Genomic DNA, 23,876 nt, shown 5'->3' with positions numbered 1-23,876 from the left:
CGAGATTCTGCAAGTAAAAGGAGTAAAAGTGCCGTTTTAACGTGAAAATTGTGCCATCATGAGCACCGTGGCGCAGGCGGGACCGTCCGGCGTTGACCGAGTGCGGAAAACCAAGAACCGCTGGACGACCAACAAATTGCAGCACTTGGTGCGCGTGTGGAGTTACTACTACAAGGATCTGCAGGCTAAACGTGACCATCCGGTGCCGGTTTATCGTCGCATTGTGGACGAGATGGTGCGGAAGGGTTACAGTGCAACATTAGAGGATGTCCGCGGTCGCATTCACAACCTAGCCGCCAAGTACAGGTAAGCCGCAGCCGTTAGAGCGGGATGCCTGGAGCACCGTTTTTTACAGAGACAAACCAAATTTATCCGCAGAAAGGAGGCCGTCCTTGCCCATGCCTCTGGGCGATTGTCGAACTGGCCGTTGTTCTACCAAATGCAAGAGTTCATGAACTATGAAGTGCCACAGATAGAGAGGGAACCAAAGCCCCAGCTGTACCAGATACCCAGGTTAAAGACGGGGATGATTATATCTACGGAACCGCAATACCTGGACGAGGAGCGGCTAGAGGAAACCAGTGAATCACAGAAGGAGTTACAAGTCGAAAAAGCGATGGATTTAAAACCCCACGAAGAGGAACCCCTCGAAGAGGAACGCCTTGAAGAGGAACGACTCGAAGAGGAACGCTTCGAAGAGGAACGACTCGAAGAGGAACGACTTGAAGAGGAACGACTCGAAGAGGATCGCCTGGAAGAGGAACGTCTCGTAGAGGAAAGACTCGGAGTGGAACGCCTGGAAGAAGAACGCTTCGAAGAGCCCAGCCTCGAAAAGGATTGCCTAAAAGATGAAGACTCAGACCAATCACAGGTTAAAGATAGCAGGCAAAACCTGTCATCTTTGCCAAGAAGACCTCTATTAAACGAATTACGGAAAGAAATACAACAAAAACAAAACAAACTACAGCAACAAACAAAAGCCCGGCAACAGCAGCAGCAGCAGCAGCAGCAACAAAAAATGCCTCAAAGGCATCTAGTGCAAGCGAATCAGCTACCACGGCCAGCGAACCAGCAACCACAACAGATAAACCAGCAGATAAAGCGAATCCAACAGCAACAACTTCGACCGAAGCAGCAAGCTCAGGAAGCGAGCCATCAGGATCAACCGAAACTACTAACGACACAACGGCATTCACAGCAGCAGCAACTGCGACAAGAACAGAATCAACCAAGCCGGAAAGAGCAACAGCCACAGCATCAGCGACAAGAGCAGAAACAACCATCCCGGGAAGAGCAAAAGCAGCAGCATCAGCGACAAGACCGGAAACAACAACAGCGACAAGAGGAGCAGAAACAGCAACCACAGAAGCAACAACAGCAACAACAGAGATCACAACAGCTAAGGCAGCGCCAACTGCGGAAACTACAGCAAAGGCAGCAGAGAGTAGCGACCGATGACGATACGCGCGGAGAAGAAACAGCTTCACCAGCGCCAACACCACCGCCACCACCGCTGAGGTTTTTGAAGGAGAAAGCAAACGAGAGTACAACAGAATCAAAGGGTAAACCACACTAGTTTCAACTAAATCGTGAATGCGTAAGGCATAAGGTCTTCTCTCTTATCCTTTTCAGATCGGTCACGAGAACCGAGACAAAGGTTACTGCAGATCAAAAGCAACCATCGTTTGGAGACCATCGATGATTACTATGCGAAGCTGTACTGGTAGGGCAGATTGAATCGGAACAGCATTCGCTAGTACTCGATATTAACAAGAGCCTCTTCTATTCCCTTTCTGAAACAGTAACAACATGTTGGCCGACGTGACACTGGTCGTGTGGCACGAGGGCGAAACGGTAACGCTTCCTGCACACCGTGTGATACTGTGTAACCACAGTCCGGTAAGACCTGAACGACCTCCAGATTCCAGATGCGTGTCACTTCTGTCTAACCAATGCCGCTCTCAACGACATTCCATTTTGCAGTACTTTGCAGCCATCTTCGAAAAGGTAAGCCCTATTGTGGGCTTGAATGCGGTTGTGATGATACTTCCGACGGATGTACCACTAAAGGTGATGGAGTTGCTGCTGCAGTTCATCTATTCCGGTGAAACGTCCATTCCGGCCAACATGATCGACGATGTGTGGCGCTGTGCGGTGCAATTGAAGATTCGAGGGTTCTGGAGTGAATCCCGAGGTGAATCCAATGAACCACTGGTCAGCGCACCGGAACCAGAACTGGACGATGGCGTTTCAAGTGTAGTACAGCAGAAGGAGAAATCCGATCGAAGTTGGAATAGTGGTACGAAGCGTGCGCGAAGTCGTCTGGAGCAAATGGAGGAAGACAGTGGGCAGGCTCGAAAGAAAGCACGACGGCAACCGTCATTGCCATCAGACGATGATGAGTTTGATAAGCTCGATCTTATCGAGGTGTCGTCCGAGGTTGGTTTTGATTTATTGCGTTCGGACTTGGACGATGATGGGGACGATATCGATGAGGAAGAGGAAGAGGAAGACGAGAACGAGGACGGCGACGAGGAGGACGAGAGCGATGAGGAAGAGGATGACGATGATGATGAGGATGAGGATGAGGATGAGGATGAGGATGAGGACGATGATACGGATGAAGATGAGGATGAGGACGAGAACGTGGAGATGAACAAAGAAGACGAGGAACATGCTACCGGCGAAGAAGATGAGGCGCGTAGCATCGATGAGCTTGGCCATTTCGGAGAGCAAGATCATGATGATGACGATGAAGCTGATGATAATGATAATGTTGAAGAGGAGGAGGAAGACAGTGAAGAGAGTGAAGAAGAACACAGTGAAGAAGACGATGAGGATGAGTATGGAAACGTGGACGATAACAATGACGACGTCGAAGATGCCGAAGTCGAGCAAGCAGTTGGCGATGCAGATGAACTGGAGCCAAAGGAAGAAAAGGCTGATCAAAACCTGACCATTGAGCAACCTCGTGAAAGTCCTGAGATTGTGCAGGAAAACGAAGACGAGCTGATCCTGTCGCACAACGTGAAACATGAAGCCGATCTGACACCGCCACCTTCCTTCCCAAACTCGCCACAAGAAGTAGGGTGCGAAATCAAGGTAGATGTGAACGGTAGCGATTCCAAGCGAATAGAGACAAATGCCAGCAAAACAAACGGCGTACCAGGCGACGTTGGTTGCCAAAGCAACAGCGCTGCAAGTAGGCTACTACCGGTGGTGAACAGCGTCGTCCAGCCCAGCAACCAGGTTCGGTTAAATTCCAGCAGCCTACAAACGACCCAGCACCGTACCGTCGAAGCAAGGCCTTCCACCATACGCGGCCCACTTGCGGTCTATCGGAGACGACAGTACCGGAGTTTCACCTGCAAACTGTGCACTTTGCACTTCACCATGGCGGACAATTGGTTAAAACACGTGGAAAAGGTGCACGCACGCGACACACGAAAGCTGAACCGAGTCGCTCTTCAGGCTCAAGGGCAGGTACGTTCTTTCGGTGCCACCGATCTTTGTCTCATCTGTATGACCTTGGCCTTGAAATTGATTTCCCGTTTTTTTATTCTTTTCTTTTCTCGCTATCGCCGCGATAAGATGTCGAGGTCGTATTGTTGCGATTTGTGTCAGAAGTGCCTTACGTCCGAGTTTCACTGGGTTCAGCATGTCATCTGCCAGCACACCGAGCTCTATCCGCACTACTTTGCCGAATCGTTCGGAACGCCGCCGGAGCGATGAGTGCCGTAAAAGACGATACGCGCGCCGACCACTGTGTGGTCCCTGAACCTGTTTGCCACGGTACGCTCCCTCTACTCCTCTCACAGTAGCATCCGTATGCCATGTACAAATTCGAAACTAATGGTAAGCTAGCGCATAAGGAGATGGTTAAGTTTAAAGCAGAAAAGTCCAACGGAATAGAAGCACCATTCGTGCTGTGTACGTTTGCTGATGATATATTGATGTGAAGATGAAGAATATATTTTTTCTGACGAATGTCGCCCAATGAATTAGCGAGATCTGCGAGAACAGTGATGTTCGAAGCTTAATCTCAAATCAAGCGTAAGTTGTACAATAAATAATAATTTCGACCTTTTTATTCAATAGAATTTAACCTCGCTGGCTAGCGGGTGATAGGACTGAGATTTACTTCCTGGTTTAAGCGGCTATTATTTGAATTCGTGGAGATAGTTGATCGACAACGACCGCAACGACAGTAATTACATTTCAAAGTTTTCATTTGGCTCGTTCCGCGGGACGGCGTGCCTTTCTTGGGTTTTTCTTTTTTTTCTTAAAATCACACTGATTATCGCCCCTGCTACGCCGATGATCGCAAAAGCGATGCCAACGATAATGAACGATTGGTCATCCGACTGCGGAGAGCTATCGCCGGCGGGATCCGTGGGCGTTTCGGGAGTTTCTGGTCTTACCGTTGGTCTTGGAGAATGGTCAGTTTCGATGGAACTGGGATTGGTGGTTTCCGGTGGAACTGGAGCAATAAAGGATTCACAGCACATCTGAGAGACGAGGCTGAATCCCTGTTTACACTGTTCGGGCTGCTCCGGTTCTACCGGTTCGATACCATTTGCTTTCAGGAGATCCAGCAGCTGGCTGAAAAGCGAACATTTTAATTGATTGCCTTCGAGGTAGATTTGCTTTAGTGAGGGAAAATTTGTTCGCAACTCCTCAGTGTATATACTCAGGGTAGATAGTAGGCAGTGACGCATTAAAAGCATTTCTAGCTTGGGCATAGCACGGAACGAATCTAGTTGAAAGTTCGATGGAATAAAGGAGTTCCGCGACAAGTCGAGCAACCGTAAACTTCGCAGAGGCCGGTTCCTTGTATTGTCCAGGTAGTAAAGATCCAATCCGTCGATGTACAACTCCGTAAGGTTGGTAAGGCGGGCAAGTTGGTCAAAGTCAAATGTATGTTCTTTGGCCACTAAAGTATTTCCAAGATCCAATTTAGTCAAGCTTAGCAGGCCGCCTATAGAATCGATATCATTGATCGGGTTGCTGCGTAAGTTCAGCTCCAGCAGAGCGTCACCACCCTGAACGCTGACAGATTTAATTTTATTTCCAGAAGCATCGATTTTACGGACGTTTCTGGAGATATGGAGGAACTCCAGGTCGCTGTTCCGTACTATCAGATGTTCTAGCAGTGGAAACCGTTCGTAGAAGGCTGTTGTTAAACGTTTAAATGATGCATTGACGATAGCCACGCATTTAACCGATGAATCTCCCGACGCAGCCGCATCCTTCTTCAGGCCTTTCAGCACGCAACACTCTGCCACGTAATTCGGAGCGTATTCGTAATTTTCGATTAAACAATTAGCACTTAACGCCTCTTGAATCGAATACAACGCGATAAGCGCGATAAGCAGAAGCTTCATCGCCCTAGTCGGTCGCCCAATGGCGGGAATAAATTTCTGGGCGTTTACTCTGAGATCACGAGGGGGCTCGCCCAATGAGTCATCCGTTGTTTGTAATCACCGAAAATAGAAAAGCCCGCTCTTCTTTTACAAGTTAATAATCTACTCCAGAACGGCTATTGAAGTCAGATTCCTGCGGTATCTTTCAGTCTTCCATCCTTTCCGTTTATGCTACCCGTTTGATGGATTGACTGACCTCTGGTTGGTTTGTCAAGGAAATTATCGCCGCAACTGCCGGAACTGCCGAAAGAATCGACTTTTCCGGCATAGGGGCCAATGTTTTGTACAAAATCCACTTTTATTCCACCTATTCCTTCTTTGCCACCTTACACAAGGGTTCTTCGAACGTTGTCGGCTCGTTTACGACTTGGGATTCCTTGTCTGCCCCATCCTGCTGGTTCGATGGCGGTACCGGCTCCGGATGACCCTTCTCCAGTGCACGCTGATTACTGGCCGATGTATCGGTTTTCAAGATTTCACGCAAAGCCATCGTCGCGTACGTCGACGAAGGTAGACGAAAATCTATCAGCACAGCCCTCTGCGATCGCTCGTCGGCTAAAACCAGAAAGTGGAGAGTGAATACCTATAGGAAGCGGTCCAGCGGTCCTACCGCTGCATTACTTACCGGCCCATTCAGCGAACGGTGGTTCCGGTGTGTTTCGCATCTTCTCCACATCGGACAGGATGAGGGTATCGGTAGGGTTGATGTACTTGACGATGCGCCACTCGAGGTGGTCCGGTTTAACAAACACCTTTCGGTAGGCGCCAGTCAGGGAGTGCTTCTTCGATTTGCGCTTCAACTTCTCCGACGACAGACCGTCCTCGGCCAATGCCTCTTCGTACCACTGGTGGCACTCATTGGCGGGATAGGCAATGTCATGGCCGGGCAGTGGCAGCACAATGTCGAAGCTGGTATACCGCCCCGATGACACGTCTTCGGCTGTCAACGGACGCACAAGACTCTTAAATGCCGATTCCGCTTGCTCCGTTGGTTCGGTCACAGTTTCTTCCTCCGTCGCTTCATCTGGTTGCACCGACTCCGGATCATCTTCGAGCAACGCCTCAACGTTCCTCAAATCCCCCCCATCATCTTCGCCTTCGATTGCCTCGTCCTCCAGCGCAACCGCTTCGGTGCGTTGGTCAACGTAAACTAGATCGCCGACCCGCGGGGCCAACCCATACTCACGTATCCTGCGCGAGGCGACACGATTCCAGATCAGACTCTGATACGAGTGCATATAGAGTAGCCGTACGTTACGTGGCAACGACTCGATCGCACCGAGAAAGTCTCGGTTGCCATGGCTCGCCAGCCAGTTCATGAGATACGCTTCGACGGACTTGTTCGAGGGTCGAATCTTTTTGAGGGCTTCGGCCGCATCGTGGGTTTCCTGCCAAATCGATCGCATCTCAACCATGAACGGAGGTTCGTCTTCACGTGGCTTCATGATTAGCTCGCACGCCTCCTTCCAGCAGCCTTTCAGCAGCTCGATCCCGATCCGGTACGTCGGTACCGAGGCACAATTTCCGAACCGTTGCAGCCCATAGTAGTTAATGAAACCATGGTCGCGCCAATGCTCCATGCAGCGTGTGACCACCTCGTCGCTTGCCGTCACCTGTCGCAGTGCGATCCGGAAGCGGTTTCCACGCAACATGCCAAGCTTCAGGGTGTCCGGTTTGAAGGTAAAATTGCCGATGTCTAGGTTAGGGATACCTTTGGCCGCACCGGCTATTTTGGACGGCTCGCGCTTCTTCACACACATCCATTGTGTGGTCTTGCCGCGACGGTCCTTCGTACCGGCGTACGTCAGTGCGGACGGTGCACAGTGTAGCTTTTGGGCCAGATGCAGTGTTGCTTGGATGGTGTCAAGGTTCTCCTTGTACACTATGAAGTACGTGTACTGGTGTGGCCAGAGCCACTTTTCACGCCGATCCCGCGCCACTCCCTTGCTGTACTTCTCACAACGGATCCACTTTCGCTCATCGCGGCTCACCGTCGATCCAATGATCGCACTGCCAAATAGCGCTTTCACACGGTTATGAATCGTTGTGCGATCTTGCTTCGACAGATCAGTCACGTCCACCTCCACGAAGGTGTCCTCGGGCGTTAGCCCGTCCGGCTTGGTGCTCGCGATCGTTTGAATGCGCTTCAAGGTATCTGCTCCGATCAAACGTATCAACTCTTCGTTTGGATCTATTTCTTCCCCCTGCTCATCGACTGTGTTGCCACCGTTAGTCTCGTCTACTGGTGGCTTCGGGACGGAGGTATCGGACAGGATCGCTTCCTCACCGTTCGCATCGATTTCGTTGACATGAAAATCGGAAAACCTAATAACGGTGGAGGGACACTAGTGTAATGAGGATTCCGTTCCTCAGTGTTGGTGCCTACCTTGACTTTAGCACTCCTTGAAATCCCTCCAAGCTGGACATGTACTCGGTGCAGAAGATGTCCTTTTCCGCTATCTGGCCACCGACGGGACCATGCCGGCGCGGTCGATCATTTCGTGGTCGATCGTTTCGCGGACGGGCGTTGTTATGGTGCGGCCCGGGTCGCCGGTTACCACTTCCGTGGTTATTAAATCTTCCTCTTTTCATACTGGAATGGTTATCACACTGCTAAGAGAAACGATTTTATTTGGACTTTCCTAAACTAAAAACTTTACTCGTGCCCCGGTGTTTTCACAAAAAAAACAATTTCACGCGGTTGTCAAACATTTCGCCCATGCAGAAATTTTTTAATAAACTCAGCCCGTCGGTATAAACGGAACGAGCGGAGCTACAGTGATAAACGTTCGTTTAGCAGATAGGTGTTATTTTTTGGCTTTGGTGTGAATAGCCGTCGGTTCGATTGAGGTTTATGTATTGGTTTTTTACCACGATTCTTACTTACGTAATTGCATCTCAAAAGTTAACATTTTGTAAAACTACGAGCTTTTCGCCAGTTTTACGGTACTATAGACCTCTTAGCAGCACGGCATAGTGCGACTCTAGCTTAAGCTCGATTTTGTAGTGCGGCACGTATCGAGCTTAAGCTAGAGTCGCACTATCCCGTGCTGCTAAGAGGTCTACAATTTCAACGAAAATATTTCGAGAAAATATTTTATTTTTGTGCTCGATATTCGATCAAACGAATGCTCATCACTGTATAGCGTCTCAAAACACGCTGAGCTGAACCGTTTTGCTGAGCCAAGCCGAGCCGAGCCGAGTTTAATTTTGTCCCCCAAGCGAGAAGCACCGAGACTGCCGTGTCGAAAAAAAAATACGCGTTTGTCGGTAAAAACAATCTCGCGGGGACACGAAACTGCATTTCTAATTTAGGGAAGGTCCTGCGTGAGTGTGTGCATTAATAAATCCCTAGGAAGGGCCTGGAGCCTACGTGAAATAATACGTTTTTTGGATATCCGCGCTTCCGCTTGTGCGTGCTCTTTGTGCCCGAGATGATCAGTGGCCTCTAGTGCTCCAGTAACTGCTACTATCCGTCGATTAAAATTAAAGGTGCACTTAGTACACATTCGGTTACAAACGTGCCTGTGTTCAGTGTCCAAACGACAAAACAAACAAACGGAAAGTGTGATCTTCTGTTCCCGCGAGATCATCCCGAATATCGAGTAAGACGCTGTTCGCTTTGTGTTATGTGTCTGTTGTTTGTGTGGGTGTGTGTGTGTGTGCATGTTTATGTTTGCCGATGATGCTGCACGCTGCGAGAGCATAAGCCGAGCATGAGGCGTGAGCATCTCTCCTAATCCTGATCAAGACGAATCCCATCGCATGACGCGGTAGTGTGAGTGGGCCTGTACCAAAAGTGCATCTTGAGTGAAATTTACGATCGTGCCTTAAAGCACCCTGGTGCACGTGTTGTGTAGTGCCTTTCGCGCTCCTGCATTTATGCTGAGCTGAGCGGTTTGCAGAAGTGGGGAAATTGCAATCGGATCCTCGGAACCGGGAACGCGTAAAGGGGTGGTGGATATCGAATGACATGCTTATGACCCATCGTGCACTGTGTAAACTCTAAGCGGAAAGTTACGGATTCAAGCATCAAAAACGAAGAAGGAGAGCGAGAGAGAACCACATCGAGCCAAGCCCAAGGTAAGCAACGAAACGGATTCCCTTTCCTTAATTCCCTAATTCAAATTTGCCGGCCCAGAATTAAATGCCGAATCGGTGGTTCGAGGGAAATCAAAATTTGGACCGCTTTGGCGGGAGAACGTTTTTGGAAGGATGCGAACAATTATATTAGTCTGCATCCGCTCCCTGTCTGGAGCTTTGGAAGATCTCGAGCTGTGTGAGGGCGTGCTCCACTGACCAGTAATAGGCCGGCAATTGGGCATAATTTACGCATAATTATGGGTATAATTTCGAGCAGCAGAACGCGAACCGACCGTTCGCACGCACGCACACACGCACGCACGCACACGCGCAATGATTCACTTTCCCGCCGAGGTTTCGACTCGTTCGATTGGGTTTCGTTGATTAGAACTAGTGCTCGGGCGGCTATTATCGCACCGGAAAAGGGGGTAGGGGACTCGTTGCCGAGGACCTTACGATACGAATAACGTATTGGGGGTCGATGATTACGTTTATCTATCGCTGCTATCATAAGGCACCGAGTTTAAAGTGTCGTGCTTCCATTGATGAATCAATCAACTGCAGCACTGAGCTCTATGCCATGCTTCGGTTTCGCGAAGCAGCGAGACATTATGAACCGTGACACGATGCTTCTGATTTTGATAACAACCCCCTTTAGTGAGTCACCGGAACTTCTGGATCGTGTGACTTCGATTCAATCACTTTCTGTTGTACCGCCAAGCACGGACCGGCCTGACTAATTCCTATATTTAATTCGCACTGGCCCACTACGTGCCCATATGGTATATGAACATAAGCCATTACAGCTTAACTCCAGGAAAAACGATCGACGATGTCGTGATTCATTCGTGCCTCGGATCGATCGGAATATCAATACCGATCACCGAGATTCGATGCGTGATCGAATTCAGCGCTCGGTGATGGAGTGGAAGGAATCTGCCAATTGCCTCGATCGATACCGAGTCAAGGCCAATGGGGGGATGTAATTCCCGGGCCCCTTCATAGAGCTTCCGCGACGCGAACACATTCCATTCTAGCCTAGGTATAGGTAGGTCCGTAGAGATATGTCCGCGCGTCATATTGTGGCATTTAATTAGTCGTCACGAGTCGTCGTTGCGTTGCCCATGAGTTGTCGAGACGCAACCGTCAGAAAACCGGTTCTATGCCCGCAACGGAGCTGGAAGGAGGAGGAACATAAACGGATTGACATCTCTCGCTACAGATCTCGATCGATGAGATTGATGTTTTGATCCTTTCCTAACGTCGGTTTTTCGTGAACGTTTCTCTCGTTGCTCCTTATGGTACTCTGCTATCAAAGCTCGTGCAGGATACCGTCCACCGACCACCAAAACGCGCGCTGCTGCTTTAGGCGCCATTTTTGCCGCAAAAGAAACAAACATCTTTCACTTTTCTAATTATTTTCACAAACTTCTGTCTGTCTGTCTGTCTGAGCATCCATACCAGGGCGGGGAGGTGTGGCACTACGGGTATGCTACCGCTCACCACATCACACCGTTTTCCCCCCCGGTGCAATTAATAGCTCAACCTCCATCCATTTTGCAACTCTTCTGCGCGCGCGTCTGCTTATGGTTCTTGGTGTCTTTCGGTGTTCGGAGTGCGCGCGTGCTCGCTCGCGCAGAAATGCAAGTATTTTTATCCCCGATCGCGAGAACCGTGTCGTCGTCGTCGTCGTCGTCGTGGTGCTCCATCCTTTCCCCCTCCTCCCCTGTCTGACTTGACTTTGGTTGCGCCGCGCCTGAAGCGAACGAAACGAAACGAAGAAGCTCCCCGCATGACATTTATCGGAACCAGGATCGAGTGCGATGCAAGATGCAGAAAAGTCTCGGCGATAAGCAACCGAGGCGAGGTGGGTCCGGGGTGTGGATTGCGACACTCACGCCACCGCCACCATCGGGCATTATGCACCAGGTTTCCCTGTGTCGGATGGCGCCATTCGTCGCGCCATGCGTAGGTGTGGCCATCATACGGACACCCCTTTGGGAGTGCTTCGCCGTTTTGATCTTTTCTACCGATTGGAAAAGGGGAGCAACATAACAGATGGTGGGGGGGGGGGGGGGGCTAGGAGACGTGCGATGCGCGATCGCTTAGCTGGAATAATAGAATTAAATGGCTCTTCTCCCGATACACGGTGTGTGGCGCAAACCGGTTCGCGATGATGCGACGAGGCGCACCACAGAGAGAGAGAGAGAGAGAGAGAAAAGCGATCCTGGGGCTCGACACGGGGCGAGCACGTACGTGACACCACCACGGTGGCCACCCCTTTCTCTCCCCCTGCTCGGTGGCCACTTTTTCCCCCGATGCCGAACGATCGCGCGGTCCTATGCTTTGTTTGAGCCTTTCCTGGGAGAGAAAGAGAGAGAGAGCGAGAGAGAGACTGGATTCTGGAAGCGAACGAAGAACTAAATGCAACTGACTCCCACCTCCCGCCGGGGACAAGGCATGGTAACAAATCAGAACCTCAGACGGGATGGAACGGGACGAGTGCAGAACTCGTCCCGGTACGATAAGACCTGGGGAGGTGAAGAAAGACTAGAGGGAGTGGAAGGTGACGGGCTCGATAAGGTTTTTATTGCCAAAGCAGGCGCTGCGCCTGCTTCGAAACGGGAACGAGTTCTCGAGCGACTTCTCTTCTTCGTCCCTGCACTCGAGCGTCGCCGTCGAGACTCGTCTTGATCCGCGTCTTGATGGCGACGAGGACGACAAGACGCTGCCGACGAAGGTGCAAAGGTGTGCTGGATGGGTGGGGGGGGGGGATTGCTGCTAAAACGAAAAACCGGTCATTGGACCTCCGTGTCGTCGTCGAATCGATCGCTGCTAACCTCGCAAGACAGCAAGTCTGTTGTGGTCGATTGTGGCTCCCCCTAGCGGTTCAGATCATGATGCCGGTCCGGCTCCTCTTGATTATGTATTCTGACTCGGACCTCGGTTTACTTCGGGCTACTCTTTAGGTTTTGCTTTTTGAATCTGTTTCCCTTCCCCTCCCCCCCTTTGGATCACTTTGTCCTAGGCCGGGCTAGGGCCCGGGAGTTCCTCCGTTGCGTATAGTACCAGGGCTTTTAATGGAGAGCTTATGGAGTGGCCGCTAATCAAGATGAATGTCGTAGATTTCTCCCCTTCCTCTCTGGCGGTCCTAAAGTGTTGTCTGAATATGACTATAAAGGAAAACGGAAGGAAAGAGAGAGACAGAGAGAGAGAGAGAGAGGTAGAATCCAAAAGCTCATCGTCGTCATCTACTCGTTGATTTCTATGGTCTGCATCAAAGGGTACACTCCGAAGAGCGTGTTGCGTTCACAAACTATATAGTGACCGACCTACGGGACTAAACTCTGAGGGTGGTGGGAAGAGGTGGTCCGGTATTATTGTGGCAGTTAGTCAAACACGACGACGACGAATCATAAGAACAAAGGCAAACATGACTCTCTCCATGATGGTAGCAGCATGATGGCTTTTAAGGTGTGGTGCTGCAGGTTCCATTTCTCTTGGACTTGCCTCAATCTACCGATCTTTGCTGCTGCTTTCCCGGTTCTAACACACACACACATATGCTCACGTCGAAGCTACACACACACACACACACACATACACACACACACACACACACACACACACACACACAACGGCACACGTGATGTCGTACCTTCGTTAGCAATTATCTCCTGCATTAAATCAGAGTACGGGAAGCAGCGAAGAGCACGAGAAGAGAAAGAAAGAGAGAACGAGAACGATTCTGGGACGTTCACAACAAAAAAGGGAACCCGCGAAGGGCCCGGCGTAGAGCATCATGCCCATCAGGCGTACGATATAGCTTATTATGGAACATTTATAGCCTCACAAGGTAGCCCGACCGACCGACCAACCGACGATCCGGTCGGTGACGTTGATGGCCAGTCAGCCAGCCTGTCAGCCAGCCAGCCAGAATGGCTCTAAATGATGTACGCCGCGGGACGACCTGCATTTCCCGTTCTTGGGCACGTCGCTTTGGGCCATCGCCGCCGACTGCTACCATCAACCCACAGATCGGCGACGACGCTTCGACGCTGTTGTCCCCATTGAAATAGAAACATTCAAGCCAAGCACCATCACCACCAGAAAGAGGACCGGCTCTCCTGGCGCTGGAGGTCTCACGCTTTCACGTCACGTCCCCTACTGCATTGCCCTAACCTAACCTAACCTAACTTTTGCCCGCGCTACTCTAGCGCTGAACGCGAAGGGCTTTAAACGCCATTTCTTCCCCGTTCACCAGTATAGCCTTCTTCGATTGACGCAGAAGTTTATTGCCGGGTTTGCTGCTGGTTATATACTGCGCTTCACGTTTGACAGCAGCGGAGGGCCACCGTACGCGGTCGCGATACGATAATTTATTTCAATCCACGGGAAGATGCGGAATAAACATGAGCTCGGGGAATCTACCCCGGCGAGAGATAAAAACAATGGCGCTAGTTGTCAATGGCGAGATAGAGTGGAGATACCGGTAGCGGCCGAATGTCAAGTATAGCTAAAGGGGGATGAAGGCGATGGGAAAAGATGGGCCCGCGGCCGGCTGCGGTCGCCTCACCGCGGCCACAAATGTCACATTTGTTGCTCAATTCTGTTCGCTTCGCTTCAGCGGCTCGGTGAGGTGGATTTAAAATTTATATTAAAAACCGATATGACCGGGAAACCTCGGCAAAAGGTCTTGTGTAGCTAGGCTCTCGGTAGCGTATAAGCAGCGGTATAAATGAAATAAATTCTCGATAAGCAGCACGGCTTCGAGGAGCAACTATTGCGAAAGGGAGCGGTAGACGATAACATTGTTCTGCTACTGCTACTGGAAACGCCATTGCGGGGTTTTAAAAAACGGAAACATAAAACGGAACGGAACTCGTTTTATGTGCTCCGCGTCTCTCGTTTTCTGTCCCGTGTTTGTTCTAGGAGTCGACCATGTCACGGCCACTGATCAGTGGCGATCGTTGGCATCCTGAAGGACAACCGCGTCGCGAGCGTTGCGCCCAACAGAATGGGAATGGTGACAGTCTCTAGTCTGAAAAGGATCAGACGAGGAGAGACGATGTGGATGTGGACCGGGAGTCGTCGATGTGCTCGATCTAGTGCCTCGATCTTACAGGTTGGACCCCCCTCTTTTCCAGTGTCACGAGCCCGGTAGACCGTAGAACGGGTGGCACGACGACGCCAACTCACGTATGGCACGCCCTCGGTTCCGATCTCGTTCGAGTTCTGCGTCGAAAACCCACGTCACTTTCGAGCACAGAGCAGTGCAGAGCGACCTAATCAGGGCTACGATTAGCTTGATCACGTTCCCTCAATGTTACCCGCAATGTTCGCAATCAGACGTCCCTCGTGCTGCGTTGTTGCTGTTGTTCCTTCTCCTCCTGTTCCCTGTGCAAACAAACATCGGTACCGTATTCAGAGGGTCGGGTGTGGCCTGCACACCACACGTCGTACCTGTTGCTTGGGATGACGACGACGACGACGACGACGAAGACGTACCTTGATGATCGAGGGAATTCAGGGTTGCAGGATGGCCAGGTGTCCGGAGAGACGGTAATCTCGAAGGGATGGGACATTCATTTTTCATTCTTCATCAACTTCTTCTCCGCTTTGTACACGCTCCCGGAGCGATCACGACTATCACACACGCAGTACCACACAGACAAAGGAGATTTCCCCGGCTCCCGAGGTTCAGAAAGGTCCGTGGTCTATTGTAGTGTTCACGTTCCTTCACGAGGGGTTCGTTGTTTGGGTAGCCTTGATCCTGGCAGAACTCTCCCGAGGCCATGTTACGTGTCTCCGAATTCCGAGGCTTCCGATCTGGCCATGATGTGTTCCGATTGACATTTTACGAACTAGCTGTGGCAGTAGTACGGTGGATTACGAGCGAGCGACATTTCGGTGCCCTTTTTGGCCTTTTCCTCTCCAGCCCAGTCCGCCGTTTGTTTGCTGCACTTTTGATGCAACAGTACCGCATAGACTGTACCGGAAGTTTGAGATAAGCTTATGGTTGTTTTTCGGTGTTGATGCGCCATGTTTGTGGTCGCTGCTGCTGCTGCTGCTGCTGCTGCAAGCCAGTCCGCAGCGCTGTGGCCGTGTCTGAACGTTCAACATTCGCTTAATGGCCGCCGCTTTGCGCTGGCCGAGGTCTGGAGCAAAAGAACGAATCTCCGCTTCGCTGCAGGAAGAGATGTATTAAAAAAGGGCACGAAACGTGTTCTGCATGCTGCATAAAAACACACACACACACACACACACAACCAGAGACTACCGATGTTGTACGCATTCGATGCGCATTAGTTGCATTTCGGTAGCGACGGCGTGAAAGAGCCAGAGCTCCCGTGATGTTTTGGCGTCGTTCAGGCGCTTCTTCGGCGCAGCCAAGTGTATCAGCTCATCGCGTCCGAGATCGCTGCACATTTGGTAGGGATGGAGGTAGCGACTCCGGACTCTATGTTTACCTTTTTGGCCGACGCCAATCGTGGTTGAGAAGGAAGTGCATTTACCGGAAAACACAGCCAGGCGGGACGCGGGCTGTTTGGGCGTGTTCGTTGTTTGGCTTTCGAGAATGAGATGCGCCCAACACTAATGTGTTACATCTAGCCCGGACAATACAGGGCACGCCACGCTACGTTGTAGACGTGATTGCAAAGACGTGCGGATCGGCACGATGCGGATGATTATTAGTTTTTTTTTTGAGAGAAGGAAATAAATTCGATTGTGTTGCATTGGAGATGAAATAATCATTTTGAAGGGTAGGATAGTCAAGAACATCTTGAGAAGGCATTACCTTGATTGCCATTAGCAGTAACGGGTTTCCGGATATTGAAACAACAAATTTGGAACCGAATCAATCGATGTTAAGAGAGAGAGACAGAGCGAGAGAAACCTGCTGCCAAGTAAATATACAAACACACAACAGACTGTTCCGTCGATTGCCTTTTACGACCGAGGAAATAGGAGTAAAAGACGCAAGATGCATATGCGTTCTCGCTACAGCGACTGCCTTTCGCTTGCTTGCTGGTGGTGCAGCAACAGGTTAGGTGGATGTGGATTAACCGATGATAGTCGAAAGACGAGGGGGCAGCACCTCGTGTGACCACCCCGTGTGTAGGGGTTTATGAAGGTGGAGCGCGTCTGTTACTTTACCTTCTGCCACTCCGCGAGCTGCATGCACGATGCTGCTGCTGCTGCTGTTGGGTGAAGGAGGTTGTAGTAATTCTGGTTTTTGGGAAGGCGTACGTACACAAGCGCGTACGAATCTTACGTCATCGAAGCGCCCCCCGGGAGGGACGGTCGATGAGAAAGGATCGGTTTACGATGATCACGCGGTGGTCGGTGGTCGGTGGAGTAAACAATGGGTTTTTGCGTTGCCTCTTGTGGTTGGCCTTTTCGTATGCATGCACAGGGTGGGTTTGTGTAAATTTGCAAAAATTAAACTAACCGCCTCGTCGTCGTCGTTGTTGTCGTCGTTGTCGTGCGTAGTCGTCGCGTCGGTGCGTGACTGAAGTGTTGGCTCAAACGCCAAGGCAAGGCTCAAGGTTTCGTGATGGCGTTCGTCAGGAGCCTGGAGGTGAAACTAATTACTCCCGAGACCACGCGACTAATTTTCGCGAGGAAAACCCCTAAAGCGGAAAAGTGCTAAATTTGGATTATTACCCCCTTGGCCTTGGCGTCTAGGGCAGGGGGACCGCGTCGTCCGTGATTCGGTCGCAAAATCCGATCACGATCACCAATAAAATTCGATTACAAAATCGGGGTCACCACTGGGGATTGAACCGGTGAGAGGAGACGAATGTTGTTTGCGCGTCATTAAAGCGCTCCTCCTACGATGGACGATGCCAATCGGATTCAATCGGAGTTGTTTTGTGACAAAACTTGTCAATAGGCTGCGCCTATCAGTGAAATGGAGTACCCGTTGACTTCTGGGCAGCCAGCCAGCCAGCCAGGACAGACAGACAGACAGTGGCTTATCATCAGCAGCGTGATCGTTCGAGAAGCTCTAACCTTGTTTTACTCCCTAAAGTCGCTAATGACGCATTCGCTCGTGGTCGTGGTACTAGGAAATCTGGATTGAGGGCAACCTAAAATGTGATTTACTCCTTCGGGAGTTGGCCATAAAGACGGTTCGAAAGACATAATATGTTGATGGTTATGATGATGATGATGATGGCGTAGATGAGAGCAAACGATGCAGAAGCATTAGCAAGCATGTGTGTGTGTGTGTGCCTCGCTACTGGTTCCCGGGGGTCCATTAGCGTAATTGCACGATCGTATCCTAATCCTGATTAATTTAGTGCGTACCATAAAACCGCAAAGTAGTAATGTATCGTTCGTTTGGAACAGGTGGAAAGAGGTACGACTTACGACCGCTGGGACGCTAATCGAGATCAACACCAAAAGGGTTCTTGATGACAATCTGTGATTTAGCTTACATTGTGCTGCCAAAATGGAGCGCTGATGGCGCCGCAACCAAACGGACTGTCTTCCGGGGACAACGCCACATTTAATTTGCTTCGATCGAACTGATACACTATTCTTCTTTCGCCCCCCCTTTTTGGGCGAACTCCTTCCTCGCATTGTTTCTGGTGATCTCGTCTAACCGATGGCATCGTTATCTTCGCCCATCAGCGCAACACCGAGCGGGAGTTGTTCTAGGAGCCTTTGGGCTTTTAGGCAGTGCCATGTGATCGTGCGCAGAAATGCGCGCGCGTGTGACACAAGCACCAACCGCCAAGAACAAACATCGGAATCGAGAACACGAATGGACGTATTAAGCGGAGTCCGGAGAAAACGAAGATAAACAGCGGGAGGGCAGCACTTTGGGACGCACACTAGAAGGAAACGGTGGAGTGGACCGGTGGAGAACCGTGCGCAAATCCTCCGCGATAAAACCTGAATACAAGCGACACACACACACGAAGTGTAGGGGGTTGGCCTCCGCCGTGTGGTATTGGCGAACCGGTTTTTTTTTGCGGGCTCCGCGGAGTACTACGGGTCGCTCTTTCTCTTCCTCCGCTCTTGGATTGGACAAGTGTCTTGGACGCCTCCTCGTGATCTCCGTTTCTTCTGCGTTCTGCTGCTGGCTTCCCTCCCGTTTCCTGAGGGTACCGTTGCACGGTTCGGTGGCCGTTCACTTTACTTGAGCGCTCTACGCGCGCTACTTCCCGTATAGCTTGCTGTCCTCGACCACGCGGCGTCGTCGTGGCTTGGTGGGCTCTCGACACACATACACACGCGGTGATCGCGGGTCAACTTCCTTTTGATTTTTTCTCCCTTCTCGTTCTGTTGTCTCCCGAGAAGCACAAGAAAAAGACGAGTAAAAGGAGGAAAAAGGAGAAAAAGGAGATGCTGCCTGAGGCACTTCTTTTCCTATCTCACCTCCCTACCTCTGGCCAGCGCGATCGAGCGCGCGTCCATATTGGAAGTCGTTGGTCCCGCGGTCGTAATGCGAATCAAGTTGATGATAAGCAACCGAAGCAAGGCAATCAAGGGGCGCAGGATGTGGATCGAATAGCGTTCTCGCGTTTTTTTCTTTTCTGTTGCTCCCATAATGTTGAATCCTTCGGCAGCCAGCCAGTCAGCCAGCCAGCCCGCGTCAGAGATACGGAGAAGAGCAAAAGGATTACGATTACGATGCTGGCTTTTCGTTTGCCCCCCCTAAATCAATAAAGCAGCAAACAGGAAGAGGCGGAAAAGGAATCGAAGCGAATCGATTGAGCTCGATTGAGTGCGCGATAAGTTTTGCTTTAAAAACGATCAAATCGATAGCCACGGTTCGTGTTGTGTTCCACTCACGCGAGCGCAACAGTAGTAGTGGTAGTAGCCGGTATTAAAATGTAATAGAACAAATTAATCTCTGTGGTCCATGTGAAAAGTGGTCTCAGCTCGTGTGGTGTGTAATATGACGCCATCGCGGTCGCAATCGTTGCCAATTTGCTAGCGGCTAGCAGCCACCACGAACGACCGACCAGGAAGAGCGATTTCGCAAACCAGATTTTGCAGAACTTTGGCCTCCGAAGAGAGCCCCTGTGGAGAGGGAGGGAGGGGACACCTGCACGGCGTACGAAATCAAACATGGCGTTCGGATATTTATTTTGAGTTGTGCAAACGATTCAATATCAAAGCAGGCGGTGGCGGCACCATTGATTTCCGTGTTCCAAACCGTTCCAGAACGTTGTTTGGAGTTAAAGGCGCACATCGAAAACACCTGATGTACCTGATCGCCAATCCTCTGATGCCAACGATCGACGCAAGCAACAGCAACGCATTAAAAGTGCCGATGCGGTCGCATTTTCGTCGTCGAGTGCAGAGGGCGACAAACCTCGTCCCTCGTAATTCAACACCCTTGACCATACATTGTAGATGCATAATTGAAAAGTGAATTGCCTGACGGTTGTCAACGGTAGCAGCGCGATCGTTATAGAGTGAAGCAAAGAAGAAGAAGAAAAAATGTAATAAGGGTGGCAGAAAAAAAAAGTGCAAACCTCCACCTCCCAGTCCGGCAGACATTTAATGGGAAATTAATTGTGTGTGTTTTCCAAGAGAAGGAGGAGAAGGAGGAGAAGGTGAAGAAGCTGTTGCGATGACGCGCGGACGTTTGCATGTGTCAGCGAGATTGATCCTCGATCCGTCGCTGACGCGCGTTCTCTCGTTGATTTCACATCGTCACAACAATCAACGGGTGGATCGATTTGATAGAGGTGGCAGGGCAGAAGCCTTAGAAGGAGTGTGAGAAGACGATAATTACCATCATTATTGCATAATGGGTATGTCTTTGTTTCGCTTCGATTGCGTTTCTGTCGTGCTCGGTGCGGTGCTCGGAGATCGGATTCTTTCTGCTGCGGGAGCCAGCAGAAGGGTGATCGCAGGTGATCGCTTGAGGTGAAGTGATTGATAACATCCACGCGGTATGCGGACGACAAGGATGGGCGCTGTTAAGGGGGTGTTTATCATGGTTTCAAAGTAATTTCAAATTAATAATAACCTTTTCCTGCAAAGTTTTTAACATCTCTTCTTTTCTTTCTCTCCACTACAGGTATGTTGTTAAAGGGGGAATTCTCGTGTTCAAATAGCGCACTGGCTGCTTGATATCTGGATAAATCCGCTGCAGCAAGTGAGTGATACTGTACACTAGGGGCTTTGGTAGACTTGTTACAAAAACATTAAACAAATTGCTTCAATCCTCACTTGAGCGGTGAGTAACGTGTTGAGTGCTGTCGGCCCATGGATGACGGACGTTAAAAAGAACCTACGGCTCATTGCCTAGACCCCTCAATTAAGAGATTCCTCAATCAGAGCGTTCTAGTACAGCACACACACACACACACACACACTCCACTGGTAGACAGGAAATTGGATATCACACCTTGACCACGATCCTCCTGGGACCTGAGCTGAGCGATTAATCACTCCACCGAGAGGACTTGCCAAGGCACTTTGACATGCAGAAAAGGTGCAGAATCATTTCATTTTGCTCTAATTTCAACTGGCGGCAGCGACAGCAGAAGTAAATGGTTAAATGGTGATCCCTCTCGGTACACGACGAAGCTGTGTGTGTGTGTGTGTGTGTGCCTGGCCAAAGGTGCGAGATCCCCTACACCGCGCATAAAGCCTTAGGCTTGAAGGTCCCAAGCCTTGAAGCCTTCTACTGTGACGGCACCAGGCACCGGATTGTGGCACCGAAAAGGCGTGAAATATAGGTCTCTCCCTCCCCTCTGGTGTGTGTGTTGGTCACCCTATCGTTCAAGCTCAAGATTAGTGCAGGCGAGACAAGCGACAGAGAGAGAGAGAGAGATAGAGAGAGAATGGGACTTGAGCATGGTGAAGGCAGAACGAACGTTTAGCAAACGAAGTGACTGCGTTTGCGTTGCGTAGCACCATTTGGGTCCGGTGATCGGTGTCACCCGATCGATGGCGGGTTCGACACCGCGAACTCGTTTCTAGCGTCCGGACCTGGGACCCAGGTTCTGCACGATCATTCACCGCACCGCTGGTGGTGGAAGCTGGCACGTTGAGTGAGGTCTCTCTCGCTGGAGGAGGCCAATTTTGGTTTGAAATTTATTGATCCAGATTAAACGTTTTTTGTTTCTCTCTGTGTGTGTACGGGGCACTCGTCCGCCCGTTTCTGCGACCGCACTCTGCGCCTGCATTCGCAGTTGTCGGTTGCTGGTTGCCACCGCCGCCATTCACTTTGCCTTGCAGCAACAGCAGCAGCAGCAGCGATCGAATGAAGGAAAATGAATCATAAATGGACGCGAAGAACCGGGGCAGACTCCATCCGCAGTATCCGCAGCATCGCGGGCGCACCGCATCGAGATGGGATCGAGATCAATTTGGCCGCCGGGCGGGGCGGTTGTGTCTGGTAGTCGCTTTATGCTCCAATTGTGTCCACCACGGGGCGGTTCCAGCACGATCACGGGAGAGACAGCTTTTACTTGTGTCTTACCACTGTGCGCGCGATCATTAGCCTCCGTTGTTTATGGGGGATTTTTTTTTTGCTTTGCGTCTGGTACTTTTCTCCCGCGCCCGCCGTTCACTGCTCGCCGTGGGGCGATCGAGACAATACCGGAAAAATGACGAGCATGTTTTCGGGCACCCAGGCCCGATACGTTTGGTGCAAAATCGATGCTTTCTAATCGCGAGTACAATAGCGCAGCCCCCAGGTACAGGTCTAGGGTTTGATCATTCAAAGCACACAGACACACGGACGCACACACTGGTGTGCGCGCGATCGAGATCGAGCGTAAAATTAAACTCTTAATCCACTTCTTGTTGTGGTCCACGATCTGGTCGCTGATCGTACGCCACTTCCTGGAGGGGAGGGCCTTAAGGATGAGGTTGTCAGGAAAAGCGTCATTATCGTTCACTTACTCCTCCTTCTTCTTCTCACTACCTATCCTCTCGCGTCCGGTCCGAGGAGAATAAACCATTTTTATGATGCCTGGAACGGCCGATTTAATCCTCTAACACACGACGGACCTCGGGGAGGAACTTGGTGGCCGGAAATGGAGCATCATTTCGAAGGTTGTTGTTTTTCCCAATCCGCTCGTCCGTTTGGCTTTAACGTCATCTTTCTGTGAACCTCACGAGACGCAGAACAAGTTGTTCAGTTCTTCAATTCTAGAAAAAAACGAAACTAAATGGTTTGACATCGTGACATCGAACGCTAAGAAAAGTGAACAGCAAATTGATAGAAGTACCTTCCGGAAGTCGTCACCTCTCTCTTCCGGGTCAGCTAGGAATCTTCTGGTGCGCTAGGTGCTTGAAGAAGGAGTTGTTGTTGTTACCTTCGAGTGAAGGATTGTTTGGGGGAAATTGATGACTGCAGAAGGGACCCGCAGTTAAAGTTCTGAGGGTTTGCATCCTGTCGTCCTCAATTCCTCCAAACCATCATCATCGTGTTGTAATGAGCTTGAGGCATAGGGATGACCTGTGGCGCGACAATTCCATTATGACTGTCGCCCAACAAACACACACACACGCACAGGCGTCTATGAACTTGAAGTAGCAGCAGCAGTCGAATGTCTGGCGACTTATGTTGAACCCTCGTTCCGTGAAGAGATCTGGTCTGTGATGCGTTCTGCGATGATTTACGGATGTCAAACCAGAGATAACGACCATTTTTGTCTCCCGACAAGACAATCCAGGATAGGATCGCGCCGCATGGGGGGGGGGGAGAAGCTTTGGTGGTTTGCGGGACGCCCAGAGACGTGCAAGAAGATGTGGATTTTGGTTTTCTCCGAGAAACTCTCGCTCCGATCGGTCGGTCGCCTGAACGATCGCTTGAGCGCGATCGCTTCTTCAGAGTTCAGACGTCGGTCGTGTAGGTGGCAGTGGAAGAGGAGAAGAAAGAAGAAGGAAAAAAGAACTGGATGATGAAGGAGTGTAGAAAACGTGTGTAACGTAAAGAAGGAGAAGAGAAGGAGATGTAAAAGAAGAAGTAGAAGAAAAAGAAATAAAAGAAGAAGAAGGTATACAGCGGCCAGGATACACAACAAAGCCCCCTGGTAGTGGATTCGAAGAAAACGCGACAAGAAAGACGAGAAGAAAACGCTCAGCATCTTTTGGATTTTATATGTTGGGCTTTACACGACGATGCTGCTGCTGCGGGTGTGTGCGAGGGAGACTCGCTAACGTCATACATGTGTATCTGTGTGCGGTTGACCCAAGACCCAAGACCCAAGCAGACCTGACCAAACGAAGGAAAGACAGAGAGGCATGAACGTGATCTCTCTTCTCGCTCGAGGTCTCAAAGACTTCCCCTCCTCACCTCCCTGGAGGGTGTGTGGAAACATAAATGGCTGTGTGTGCGTGCCAACGACGACGCCCTGACATGCATTGGTGTATTGGTGTTCAACG

The 23,876-nt window shown here is 50.5% G+C and overlaps 3 protein-coding genes across 3 annotated transcripts in view; 2 read left to right on the top strand and 1 right to left on the bottom strand.

Annotated features, from left to right (window-relative positions):
- Positions 1-10: 10 nt before the first annotated feature.
- Positions 11-3,732, top strand: LOC125957854 (FK506-binding protein 5-like). The gene is made up of 6 exons (XM_049690859.1): positions 11-306; positions 379-1,562; positions 1,633-1,723; positions 1,803-1,899; positions 1,984-3,483; positions 3,592-3,732. Exons 1-6 carry the CDS (start codon positions 59-61, stop codon positions 3,730-3,732), a joined length of 3,261 nt encoding a protein of 1,086 aa, XP_049546816.1. The 5' UTR covers positions 11-58.
- Positions 3,733-5,620: 1,888 nt separating this feature from the next.
- Positions 5,621-8,088, bottom strand: LOC125957866 (pseudouridylate synthase 7 homolog). Its single transcript, XM_049690873.1, has 3 exons — positions 7,810-8,088; positions 6,049-7,748; positions 5,621-5,978 (listed from the first exon to the last, which is right to left on the bottom strand). Exons 1-3 carry the CDS (start codon positions 8,013-8,015, stop codon positions 5,731-5,733), a joined length of 2,154 nt encoding a protein of 717 aa, XP_049546830.1. The 5' UTR covers positions 8,016-8,088; the 3' UTR covers positions 5,621-5,730.
- A 573-nt stretch (positions 8,089-8,661) lies between these two features.
- Positions 8,662-23,876, top strand: part of LOC125957861 (semaphorin-1A) — a 79,745-nt gene continuing 64,530 nt past the window's right edge. The window contains exon 1 of the mRNA XM_049690867.1: positions 8,662-9,506. The gene's annotated coding sequence lies outside the window, so the exon portion shown is untranslated. The remainder of the gene's footprint in view (positions 9,507-23,876) is intronic.

The sequence above is a fragment of the Anopheles darlingi genome, chromosome 3 (genome assembly GCF_943734745.1).
Source record: "Anopheles darlingi chromosome 3, idAnoDarlMG_H_01, whole genome shotgun sequence".
Lineage (NCBI taxonomy): Eukaryota > Metazoa > Arthropoda > Insecta > Diptera > Culicidae > Anopheles > Anopheles darlingi.
This window is presented reverse-complemented; position numbering and strand designations above follow the sequence as displayed.